At 51.1% G+C, this 12,784-nt stretch overlaps 1 protein-coding gene across 2 annotated transcripts in view; it reads left to right on the top strand.

Annotated features, from left to right (window-relative positions):
* DPYSL2 (dihydropyrimidinase like 2) overlaps window positions 1-12,784 on the top strand; it is a 134,764-nt gene that overhangs the window by 52,410 nt on the left and 69,570 nt on the right. The window contains exons 1-2 of one of the 2 annotated variants that reach the window (XM_045456690.1): window positions 7,933-9,168; window positions 12,588-12,676. In XM_045456690.1, the coding sequence (XP_045312646.1) occupies window positions 9,130-9,168; window positions 12,588-12,676 (128 nt within the window). In that variant the 5' untranslated portion in view covers window positions 7,933-9,129. Of the gene's footprint in view, window positions 1-7,932; window positions 9,169-12,587; window positions 12,677-12,784 lie in introns of those variants that run through there. The other variant, XM_045456686.1, reaches the window with a different exon arrangement.

Below are 12,784 nucleotides of genomic sequence, written 5' to 3'. Positions count from 1 at the left end.
GTCTGACCAAAGATCTTTTTTGTCCTTTCGTTACCTCCAGGACATTTGAGGTAAGAGAATAATAACAGCGCAAAGCAAACTAAGGCCTGGAGGGTGCTTTTAAGCTGATGCAAGGGCCAGCAAAGAATTTTGTTCATTTCTTCTCCTGCACCCTCTGTCTTGGCGGCTTCAGCAGTAAGAACATGAAGTGATGAGAGCCACGGCATGTAACGTTCTAAATGACACCATCTCTTTGGGGGACGTGTTGGCTGGTTGGTGTGGGCAGACACGATGGCCACAGGAGAGCTACCCAAGCTTTGCACGTGCAGCAGGCCTGGAGGAAGCTGTCAGGAGGCCCCTGCCGCCTTCGGGAAAGGAGGAGTCAGGCATTTGGACAGGTGGCTGTCCTAGGAAGGTGATGCAGAGATTGGGTGGGAGCGGGGTCCGCTGGCCTGCTCATGGCTGTCACTCTGAGCAGCCATGCAAGCGGGGGAAACTTCCAGGTTGTGTCAGCAAGAACTGCCACTGAGCAGTTAACCTAGGTGGGCTGCCTAGGTGGGCTGAAGGACAAGCAAGCTGCGTTTTGGCCAACTGGCTGCGGCCATCCATGGGCGGAGAAGCTGGCTTAAGCCAGGAGGGGCCGTGGGTCCCGATCCCGCATGCTGTGTTTTTTTATTAGGATGTTGCGGCCTTACATTCTGCGGCATCCTTGCTAGTTGAAATGACAATGGCCTTGACGTAGTCTTCCCCGCTTCTTCTCCACCATCTGACTTAGAGGTTGTCATGTGAATGCCCAGACCTGGCCTCCGCGGACTCAAGAAGGATCTGTGTGGGGCTCTGTTCATCTATTCACCCTTTACCCATCCATCCATCCATCCATCCATCCATCATCCACCTATTCATTCATCCACCCATCTACTTATGCATCCATTCTTTCAGAATCTGTTGTGTGCCCACTGTATGCAAGGCCCTAGGGTGCGCGCTGAAGAAGGGAAGTATAGTCTTCTGCCATCGAGATGCTTATCATCTAGGAGAAGGGGACAGTGTATAAAGAAATTGCACGGGCAACTGTTTCAGGCACCCTGCTAGTCTTTATAGGGCCCCGTGGTGCACAACAGAAGGAGTGATCTGCTCTCCCTGGGGTCTCAGGAGTGCTGCATAGAGGAGGCGATGGCGTGAGGGGTCAGAGAGGGGGTGGGGGTGCTGGGACGGGTGGAGATATGAGTCTAGACACAGGCTACCGTCAGCCTGACCCATCCGGGGAGCATGGGGTGTGGAACAGGGACGCAGAGAGCGCTCAGGAAGGCAAGAGAGGTAGGCAGGAGCCACGCTATGCAAAAAGCCTGGACGTTGTGCTAACGATTTTGGACTTGGTGACACAGGTATTGTGGAGCCATGAAGGCATTTTAAACAGAAGAGTAACAGGGCCAGATTTGCACTCTAGGACAAGTACGGATTCAGGACAGCATGGGACCCAGAGGCGGTGGAACACTTAATTCAGCCAAAGAAAGAGGGTGACACCCCAAAGAAGGCAGTGGCCCTTCCCCTCCCAAGACCCCCAGGATTACTAGCTTCCCGTGTTAGCCAGTCACCTTCAAGTGGCCACTTTACTAATTTAACTTTATTCCTCAGTTCCCGGGGCACTCGGATTCCACCCCTGGATTGATTGCAGGCCTCCACGAAGTCAGCACTGCCTGGAGGTGCGCGGTCTGGTTTGAAGGCCCGCATATGTACCGCCCCAGTTGGCTCTTTCCCCTCTCAGTGACTTCCTTATCTGCTTGTGGCCCAGGGGGTCCCCTTCTGTGTCTTGAGGGAGGTTGGACCCACTCAGAAGTTGGATGGTGCTTGGCCTCTGGTGGGCACCATCGTGGGGGGCACAGAGCCCCCAGCCCAGACCTGTGGCAGGGGGGCACAGCTTCTCTGGAGCCTGGGAGGGCAGGGGCTGTGTGTGAGGGGCTTGCGAGCTTGCCTCCTGATTACCCTTTGGTCTTCTGGGGCTGGCACACTGCGGATATTAAACTCAAACTTGAAAACAAACCGTGGGTGGGCAGGGGACAGGGGAGTGAGGAAGGGGGGCAGGAAGACACCTCTAATTAGGGAAAATTTAGCGATTCTTTAGATCTTTACAATATCCAAATGGACTGCTTCCAAGAATTCACAGACTAAGTCAATAAATCGCCCCCAAAGAGGTCTCTAGGGGACCCATTTGAATGAATGGGCGAGAGGCATGGAGTGCTTTTGAATAAGTGAGTGGTTCTCAGTATTTGAACGCGGCTGGATTCTTTTAAGAGACTTAAACTCCTGAACTATTATTTGTAGTCCCTGGGCACACAGTTCACACGTTTTCTCAGACCCTTGCGGAACGGACGCATCTTCTGGATGAAGGAGGGCCCAGACGGACAAGGAGCTGCTTTTATTTCCTGAGTGTGTTGGAGCCCGAGCCCAAAGCGTGGGTTCAGAAAAGAAAACCCACCTGCAGGGACCTGTGGTGAGTTGTGTTGGTGAAGGCCAAGCCTGGTGCATCTGAAGGACCGGTCCCAGCGGGAGAGAAACCTGCCCACACTGTCATGAGTGGCTGCCACTCGGGCCAAATGACCCAGTCCAGCGAGGCGGATTCTTGCCGTCTGGCATTTTGAACACTTGGGTAACCGAGGACTTGAGTGGTGGCAGGTGCATGTCGGGGAGGCAGAGGTGGAAAGAGAGGCCTGGGTCACCTGGGCTGGCAAAGTGGGGCAGAGCTCTACGAGGAAATCTGCCCGGGGGCCCGTTGGAGGGGCCCTGCTCATTCGGCTCGTGTTCGTGGAGTGTCGTGAGCTCTCAGCTAGGTGGCGCGGAGGACAAGGTGGCCGAGGGAGTTTGCAGTTGCGAGATAGAGGCTAAAAATGCAGAAGGGAACAAATACACAAAATACTTGCAACTGAGATCTTTGCTGTTGAGGAGCGGCTGAGATAGGGAATTCAGTGGAGGTGGGGGGCAGGCTTCAGACAGGGTGGTCAGGGAGAGTCTTCCTGAAGAGGACGGTGAAGGGGGAGAAGGAGCCGTTTCTGCAGTGAATGGGAGAAGAGGACAGTAGCAGCAGCAGGCCACTGAGAGGAGGCTAGGAAACGGAAGGAAACCAGGGTGCCCCCGGGGAGGAGGGGGAGGAGACGGGGAGGGCAGGTTGAGGCTGGGAAGGAAGGCGGTCTTGACAGACAGTTTGCATTTTATTTATGCAAGCAGCCAATCAGGGTCTTCCTCTTTTAGCTCAGAGGTAGCATTTTGCATTTTATTTATGCAAGCAGCCAATCAGGGTCTTCCTCTTTTAGCTCAGAGGTAGCATTTTAAGGGTTCCCCAGTCACTTACAGGTTGGCGGCAATCTATTCTGGTTATGATGAAAGGAGAGCTGGTCACTGACAGAAACCGAGTCCTGCTGGGAGATGGGGAAAGAGAGACAGAGAATTAATTTTGGGACAAGGGGGGGGGGGGTGTCTAAGGAATGCAGGAGGTCCTTGGAGCCTCGAGGGGCAGCCAGGGCAGCGGGGGACTGTGAAAGGGGTAAAGAAAGAGACAGCAGACCAGCTACAGCTGCCTCTTTCACAACGTGGGTCCTGGTTTCTGCTACGAAAGTACTTTATCATTTAAAGAACTAGCCCCTTGGGCTGTGGGGTCACACAGACCTGGATTAGAAGAACCCTGTTCTCACTCTTGCGTGTACCGGGGCCTGGGACAAGAGGTTTCTTTGAGTTTTTTTTTTCTCCTGTCTATACGATAAGGATATGAAGACTTCCCTAGTAAGATTTTGGGGGAGGATTAAATAAGCACTCAGTGCTTTACAGAGATGGTGGTAGGTGCCCACCAAATGTTAATTGCCTCCTACTGACTACATAACCAGCGTTTTACTAGAAGGCGATCAAGTGGAAAGATAGTGGGACCATTTACCACTCTTTCATAAGGCGTCCCCACAGGGTAAAGAGCGGGGCCATCCATGTACTTTGGGGAGTCGGAAAAGTCCCCGGTCGGCCTGAGACCTGAGGGTTAGTTCATCTTCTCCCAGCTTCCTTTTCTGTAAAAAAGCAGGATGTGGTGGGCAACTGGCCGGAGGTGAATGAGTTAAAAAACATCCCTCGGCCTTATCTCTGGAGATTCTAATCAGGAGGTCTGAGCTGGGGCCCCAGGTGGTTGTGAAGCAGAGGCAAAGTCATTCCAGGAACCCTGAGACAAGGCCTTTTTCTAGTCCTGAGTCACCCGCCAGATGAGGACAGAGGGGACCAAGAATGCATTCTACTCATTTACCACCAGAGGGCGGGCCTGAGGCGTGATGGCCAATGCAGATCATGCTGTCTGTCTCCAGCTCCCCGCACAAAGAACCCAGGGGAAATCTGCAGTGGCACAGAGGATGATGTGCAAGGCAGGTAATGAAGGAGTCATAAGAGGAGCAAGCCAAAAGCTACTAGATTCTGAAGTTCATGCATTCCTCTGGGTCGTGCTGTCTGACAGCATTGGCACCGATGGGCCTCTTGTCTTCACCCAGTAAGGGCTTCATCAAGACGCTTTCCCAGCCCCAACTGAGTTGACCAATACTCTTTCCGGTGCTAGAAAAAGCAGCATCTGGCTCAGAGGGCCAGTCACATCCACCCTCATGGGTCACCACTCCGTAACCCTGGGTAAAGGATGCACCCGCCGGAAAGGCTTGGATCTGTTGGCCCTTGGCTATTCCTCTGCAGAGGGCCCCTTCAGGGTCATGCACACAAAGGAAACAGTTGTTACGGCCCGATTCCATCTGCAGAGAAGAAGGCATCACTTCCAGCTCAAGTGTCCTAGTCAATGCCCTTAGTTTTTGGCAAGGAAGAATTCCAGGACCTTCTCTTTACCACTGCGTTAATTTTAACCTCCGCTGCAGACTGCACTTGAGGCTGTAGCCCTTGGTGTCAGTACTGCAGCAATGTGGGGACCTTGGGGTTTTCTCTTCTTTGCCGCGTCTAGGCTCCACTCTTCCCGTCAAAATTTATGCTTTGGAGTTTCCCTACTCTGTGACATCCTGAACGTTCCACTTCCGCAGAGGCCCGGGGGCTGGGGTGGGGGTGGGGGGAGCATAGAAGCAGAAATGGCTACTTGCAGCTTCCCAAAGGGGGAAGATGAAACCAAGAGACGTGGTGGGCCTGGTCCGAGACAGGACACGTACTGTGCAGGGCGCTGAGGAACTGAAAGCAGCCGAGTCACCCTGCAGCGCCCTAGTGACGGGACTTCATCTCCCCACCCCCAGTTCCCGGCAGGTTGTAGGACTCAAACATCTTAAAAATCCTGACTGAATGTCATCACTCGTACATCTAAAGTCCCCACCCTGTCGGACCCCGTATGGGGGAAGACGTGGGTAAGATTTTTGAAAGAGTTCTGAGTCTCTGTGAACTCAAACTTTCAATGGAAGGAAAATCCTGCTCCCCTCAGCATGGTATATTGGAGGATGTATTGTGTAGGTGGTGGGATATGATAAAGGGTGTTATGCAGGCACGTGCAAAGAATAACGGAAGAATGGAGAAAAGAATGATCTAAACTGCAAGAATGATCTTGCAGTTTCTGGGACTTGGAGGAGAAAGGAAGACCCAGCAAGGCGACAGTGCTCAGAGAAAGGCTGAGTTGGGGATTTTGTTGACATTAAAACTCACCGTGGCAGTGACATGGAAGTACCTTTTTTTCTTACACGATAGCATTTAGTTAGATGTCAAACACTGAGGGCCCCCTGCCACGGATCAGGCAGGGTACCGGTCACTGGAGAAAAAGAAATGCAAGGCTCTTAGCTTCTAGGAGTCATGCTCTGATAGAAGAAACCGACAAGTAATTACAATACAGAAGGGTGTATGTTTCAGGAGAGGCGAAAACAGGAGGTTGTGCTTAATGTGTTAGGGGGCGGGAGGGAAGCAGATTTCACTGAGGCGGGGATCTTCAAGCTCCCTTTTAGAGGAAGGGTTGAGGGAAAAGGGAGAGAGGTGAAGGGAGGAACACAGAGCAGGGCATGGATTTGAGAAGGCACACGGCCTCGAGGGGCAGTGTGTGCGCGCGTTGGTGCACATCTGCGTGTACCCCCTGAGCATGGGGAGGAGACGTGGGTGTCAGGGATGGGAGGTAAAGCTGCAGAGGAGGCGGTGGTCAGAGACTGGTATAGAACCTGGTAGAACGCTTGCGTTTCATGTTTGAAATGCATTTGATTTTTTAAAAGTTTAGAAAAACCACATCCGAGAACAGGCTAACATATTTGGTTTGGGGATAATGATTTGTAACTTTACAGGAATTTTGAGTGTTTATTTAAAGACAATGGGAGAAAATAGTCTATGTTAACAAGTCTATCGGTGCAGAGTGGGTGGAAAATTCTTCCCCACCCCCTTTTATTTTTCTGCATTGCATCGAGCGGTAAGAATGGTACGAAATGCAGATTGCAGACAGTTCTTTTCCTTGGTCAATGAAAACTATTTGGTATCTTCTTTGTGCCAAATACTCTTAGGCTCTAGTCAGAACAGACAAATCAACTTAAACCTTAAATCTTTGAATATGTGTAAGTGGAAATGTCAATTACCGTGGATCCATATTGATGGCTACTGAAATAAGGCTAATACAAATAAGACTGACATAAAAGCTATTAGGAGCTTTTATTACAAAGCAAAATATTCGATGGCAAATCAGAAAATAACAAGATATAGTTCAATCTGTCAAGATCAAAAGGTTCGGGAGCAGGAAAATATAACAAGAATGTTAACAATTTAATTAGAAGTCATTTTGTTTTAAATTAATTTGAATCTCATTATTTGCTTGCTTGTCAAGTGGTATTTTTTCATGATTTAATAGGACACTTGCCCCCACCCCTGTTGGAACCTACAGTTGGCTCTCACTGGTAGGAGGGCACATTTTAGCTTTCTCAGACTTGTAACTTTAACCCTTACAGGATGACACCAAAAGCTGCTGACGTCAAGTCACTTTGCTCTTAGCTCACTTTGCTCTTAGCACATCACGTAGTTGCGGGGGGGGGGGGGGCGAGGAGGAGTGCTTCTACTTTATTTTCAAAATGCACAGCTAATTGGAACTTGAGTGAATTAATCAACCATGAGGCTTGCTGCATGCCCTAAAGCTCCTTTCTGGGATCTTAGAATTTATCAGAATAGAAGCGAAAGAGTACAATCTTACATCTTTCGGACAGATAACCATCCAAAGTGGCCAGATGCAGAAAGACATTGGAACGTGGGCCCACAGTAGCCCCAGGATTATTTTGTCTTTATCTGGCTAATCTTTGCTGAGCAGGTATGAGCCAATTAAACGGATTCTTTTTTTTTTCACGGCTGCCCGATAGCCTAGATTATGGAAGGATTCCTCTATTGTTTGATCTCAAGTCGAGAAAACCAAAGCCATGGGCCTGCCCAGATGTTTTAGTCATTGTACCTGCTTGGGCAACATCTCCGAAGAGATGATCCCTGGTAGACCCCTTGGGATCAACTGGACCAGTTGCCACTGCATGATTTGGACCAGCAAAGCTAAGGGATTCCAGGCCTGTTCAATGGCTAGCGCCAAGAGAGCCGTTCAAATTATAACTAGCATCTGCCTGGGAAATCAAGAGTCGCCTATTAACTCTGATTCCGGACGTTTTCGTATGACTCAGTTTCCCTTTCTTTGGGGGTATAAGATCTTTTCATTCCTCTTCCTGCTTCTCCACAGTTCATCACCTCTTTCGGTCCCATTGTGTGATGTGGAGGCCCCTCTGCAGCACTGTAAATCCTCGGGCACGGTAATCTCAAGTTTTTCTTCAACAGATCTGCAGGCACCGGTGAAATGCGCGGGTCTAAACCTCCAAACGGGCGTGAGCGGGCCTGACTCCTAAAGAGAGCAGGGCCGCAGACCGGGCTTCCCCCCGACGCCCCGCGGGCCGTAAAAGGCTTTCAGGGCGTGGTCTCCTGTCTCTCTCTCCCAGCTCCAGCAGCCGACCACAGCCTTCCCGCGCGGCCGCCCTTGCCTGCTCAGGGTCCTCAGGGCTTTGGCCTCTACTGCCCGCTGCCAGGCCACGGAAGCCTGCGACCCGGCGTCCGCCCTCAGGCTAGCTCTCCTCCCGCAGAGGGCCGCGCCTCGCCTCGACCGGCGCCCCCCGCGCCCCCAGAGAGCCCGGCCGCGCGCCCGACGCCCCCGCGCCGCCCGGCTCGCAGGCCCGCGTCCAGCAGCCCCTCTCTCGGGGGCCGGACGGCGGACGGGCGTGGTCGGCGCGGCGCCGCGACGAGCCATCCCCGCCCCGTTCCCCTTCCATCCGCTCGCTGCCATTTGAATTCCCCGTCGACTCCTGGGTGGGGGCCGAGCGAGCCTTCGCGAAGGGCGAGGGCGGCGGGAGGAGGGCTCGGGAGCCCCTCCCGGGCGGCGCGGCGCCGGCCGGCGGTGCAGTCGCGCGCTCGCCGCCAGCAAAGCCATTGGCTCGGCGCAGTCACCCCACGCGGGGCTGCAGCGGCGGCCTCCGCGGATTGGCGCGCGGGCGGGCATCCAGCGGGGCGCGCGCGAGCGGGTGCGTGCCGCTCGGGCTGCAGCGAAGCCCACCGTCTCGGGGCCGGGCTCCCCCGGCCCGTAAAGACCACCCCTCCATTGTCCTTGAGTTGCTGATGCTGCATTTGGGGCGGCAGCCAGCTACAGTCCCCGACGCCCTGGCCCAAAGAAAGGGCGCGAAAGGCGCGCTCCCCGCTCGGGCGCACGCACCGACCGCCGCCCTCGGCGGCACACTGCAGCATTTCGCGCTCTCGCGCCGCTCCCCTCCCCGCCCGCGCTCATTTGCATATCCCACGATTGTGGCCAATCAGGGCTCGTCTCTCTCGAAGCGGATGGCTTTTGCCTGAGAGGAAAGGGAGTGGCTGGCGGCGCATGCGCCGCGGTGGCCGACTTGAACCGAGGCTTTTATTGCTGTAGTTTATTTCCACCCCTTCCCTCCTGTTCTCTCTCTCTCTTTCTTTTTTTTCCGCCCTAGCTGGGGCTGTGTTGGAGCAGAGGAAGAAAGAGACAGGATTGCATTTATCCCTTACGTTCTTGAAATCTGCTATCAGCAAGACCAGCTAAGCGGTTGCATCTTTTTCAATCCTGCAAAAAATACCATCTCTTTCCTGGCAATTTTTGCTTTAAAGGTGTCCTCTTGAAATTATTTTTTTCCCAGGAGAGAGATGTCTTATCAGGGGAAGAAAAATATTCCACGCATCACGGTGAGTTTGGTACTTGGGAAATCTGCGGTCGGCCAGCAACCTTTTGTAGCAAGGAACATCCAAGGAAATTTTTTTTTTTTTTTTTAAAGGAGCGGGAGAAAGAGGGACCCAACTTTTCTTTTTTCCTTTTTTTTTTTTCCTGTTGCTGAAGAAGGCGATTGTAGTGGGAGACGCAGCCGTCTAGAATTGTAAGCTACATAATTTGTAAGGCATAAAAATAGGAGCGTAAGTGCATTAAGGACGTCTTAGGTAGCGCGCCAGATCCGCTGTATCCTTTTATTGTCAGTTCGAGATGCTGCAGTGCTGGCCTGCGGGGTGTAAGCAAATGGATGCCAGATTGAATATGCATGGTTGAAGCTCGGATATTGTTCTCCGGGCTGCGTGCTGCGAGGCTGGACTCCAGGAGCTGGCTGAGGGAGATGGAGAAATGGATTCTCCCTGTGTCTCCCGCCCCCACCATAAAGGCTTTCTGGAGCCTTCCTCCGGCTCCTTAGAAAAAGGAGCGGGTTTCAGCCCGGAGGCGTAATGACAGCAGAGGGATGCTGGAAAGGGCCGGGAGTGCCGGGATGATGTGGAAACTGGAAGGAAAAATAGGGACGCGGTGCTGAACAGAAGAGGGTGGGGGGCCAGGCGTGGGCTTTTTGTCGATCACGGACTGGTTTTTGGTGGCCCTCTCGGCTTCCTCGCCCTCCGGTGTGGGGCTGGAACCCTGGCAGGGCTCAGGGTTCGCTTTCTTGTGACTTTCTGCCCCTCCTGCAGCCAAGGAGGCGCCTGTGTTGGCGCATACAAAGCGGGCTGGGAGGGTGGGCGTTGGGGACAGCGCGGAGCGGGGCTCGCGGAGGTAATGGCGCTGCGCGACGCGCGGAGCAGATGGCCCGGCCTGGCCTCGGCCAGACAATGATCGCTGCGGCCGGAGGTGTTGGCGCAGTTTGGGGCCTGGAGTTGTTAGTTTGTAAATCCCGAGAAAAAACATCTAAGCGATGAATTTGCGATGCTTCGGCAATGAACACAGGTTCTTGCTTTCACAGCTCTCCTGCCCTCCCCACCCTCTCCCCATCTTTTCCTGGAAAAATCTCACCAGTCCTAGTTCTCTACATCCCCGAATGAAATCCCGGGGAGAGAGGGAAGGCGAGGGAAATTCATTGTTACATAATGATGTGCAATTGCAATTGGCCAGCTGATTGCTGGGTAGAACCCAGGGCTGAGGCAGAGACCGAAAGAATCCTTGTAAACTCAAGATGTGATTAGGGCTGGATTTGAGGGCGCGCTTTCGCTCTGGTTTCCTTCTTAGCTACGGACACCCCGGCTTCCTCTGGATGCACGAGGGCACACCCATCCGCAGGAGAGAGACGTGGAAACAAATGCACAGGGGAGGGGGCGTGTGCTCAGGAGGATTTTATAGGATGAACCAGGCTGTGCTAAAGAGAGGGTGGGTACTAGCTTTTTCTTGAAGGCCAAAGACCCAAGATCCCAAAGGGCCGGGCTCGGGGAGGAGGGAGTGGGTGGAGAGGACCCAACGTTACATGTTCCCAGCTCTGGAGGAAGGAGTCTGGGGAGAGGGGGTGGGGAGCAGGTTTGCCACAAGCCTCAAATAATTTGTTGTCTTCGTGAATGAAAAAGACAGTTTGGTTTTGACAGTGTGGGGAGAAAAATTTAGAAAGCAAACAATCAAGACCTTTTTTTTTTTTTCCCCCAAAGAGCGCCCCCTCTACCCTTAAAAAAATCTGGTTACATTATCTTAGGACCTATAGTATGGTTTCCCTCCTTCCATCATCACGGCCAGCATCTTATGTAAGAAGCCTTCTGGAAGGGACTCGAGTGGACGGGGCGGTGATGTCTCATTTTTTTCTTAGCATGATGTTGGCTCGGGGATTCGCAGTGATGGCCGGGACAGGTACCGCAGTGACTAAGGGCTTCTCCCCTGCCTTCCAGGCGACGTTTATCCTGTCACAGCTGGGTAATGGGGGAAAAGGGGGAGATCATCGCGGGCAGAGAAAAGTCCACTGGATCAGGCGACCTGGGGCAAGTGGCTTAACCTCTCAGCCTCAGTTTCTTTATGTGTCATGGGAATAAGAATCTGGCCCCACCCACCTCTTAAATTTGTTTTGAGGCTTTGGTGACTTTAGGTACCTGACAGGAATTTTGTAAAGGTCTTACACAAGTGCAGGAATTGTTGACTGTTTATTCCCATTTGACTTCCCAAAGTCTGTAGTAGGATGATGCACCCTACAGTGTATAAAATTAAAATGATCTCACTGTTTTTCATTATGTTAGAGAAAAAATAAATACTTTCTATACCCGGCTGTGTGTGCATTTATGTGTAACAGTATCTTTTTTCCCCTAGGTGTCTAGCAGCTTATATGTTTATTCTCATTTTTATTTATTCCTCCCCCCCATATATTTTTTAAAGATTTGCTATAATTTTCTGGTTTTGGTGGGTGCTAAATATAAATAGCACTTACTAAGAATATTGGTTTGTAACTGAATTTTAAGGTAACCGTTATCAAAATGAATGTCATCCTCTGACGTATTTTGCATATTAAAACGGTGGCCTGTGTGGTTCAACTTGTTCCCCACCTGGGGGTACAGCAGGTGCATGTCCACTGAACACAGGACATTAATATCCCATTCCATCCACAGCATTTGGGATAGAGAGGAGTCACAGTGTAGCAGTTCTGTTGCATTCCTGGCCCTCACACGCTGCTTGTCATATATAATTTTTTGCAACCTTTAAAATACAAGCGCGTCAACAATGTAGGTTTTGGAACTTGCCATCTCATCTTATCGCAAAATTTTACATTTTTCGTAACAGCCTAGTAGTTAAAGTGGTGTATATTTGAAGTGTTCACTCCCCCTTTGTTACAATCGATGTGATTCACCCCAAAGATAAAAAGCAAATATAAAGAACGTATTGTAATGAAACTTTGCAGTGGTTGAGCGAAGTGTGTTTGTGTAGAGTATCCCATGACAACAGACTTGGTTAATTTTTCCCTACACAAACTATGCCAAGAATTGACTTCCTTACATGTGGGTGTATTTTATTTTTAATGAAATTTAGCCTAAAGCCATTTAAAAAATATTGTCTTCTTTATCTGAAACGTTTACACTGTTCTTTAAAGAGAGTTTGGTAGGCATTCTTTCATTTTCTCTCTATTTCAGTGGAGAGAGATAGTTTTTGTTTTGTTTTGTTTTGTTTTGTCTTTAAACCTAGAATAAGCTTTGAACTTTTGCCAGTATGTTCTGACTCATCAAGTGATGAATAGGTTGTCACATCAGGTTCACCTTTGTCACTGAACCTTTTCAGAGTTGGCTCATTTTGAGCATCTCTTTTGAATGCCTAAAAATGTGTCCTTAGCTCATTGTCTTGGCACTGATGTTCCTCATAGGTCATGCCTGACCTTATTACTTCTTCGTTTCAGAGTGATCGTCTTCTGATCAAAGGAGGTAAAATTGTTAATGATGACCAGTCGTTCTATGCAGACATATACATGGAAGATGGGTTGATCAAGTAAGTGTCACTCATTATAGAGACGAATCTGTCTACCTGCCAGTATTCCTAGACATGACCTACAGTTCACACACATGACATCAAACTTGAGTGACTTCACACACTGCC

This window comes from Leopardus geoffroyi, chromosome B1 (assembly GCF_018350155.1).
Source record: "Leopardus geoffroyi isolate Oge1 chromosome B1, O.geoffroyi_Oge1_pat1.0, whole genome shotgun sequence".
NCBI lineage: Eukaryota > Metazoa > Chordata > Mammalia > Carnivora > Felidae > Leopardus > Leopardus geoffroyi.
The sequence above is the reverse complement of the archived record's forward strand: the minus strand, read 5'-3'. Positions and strand labels throughout refer to the sequence as shown.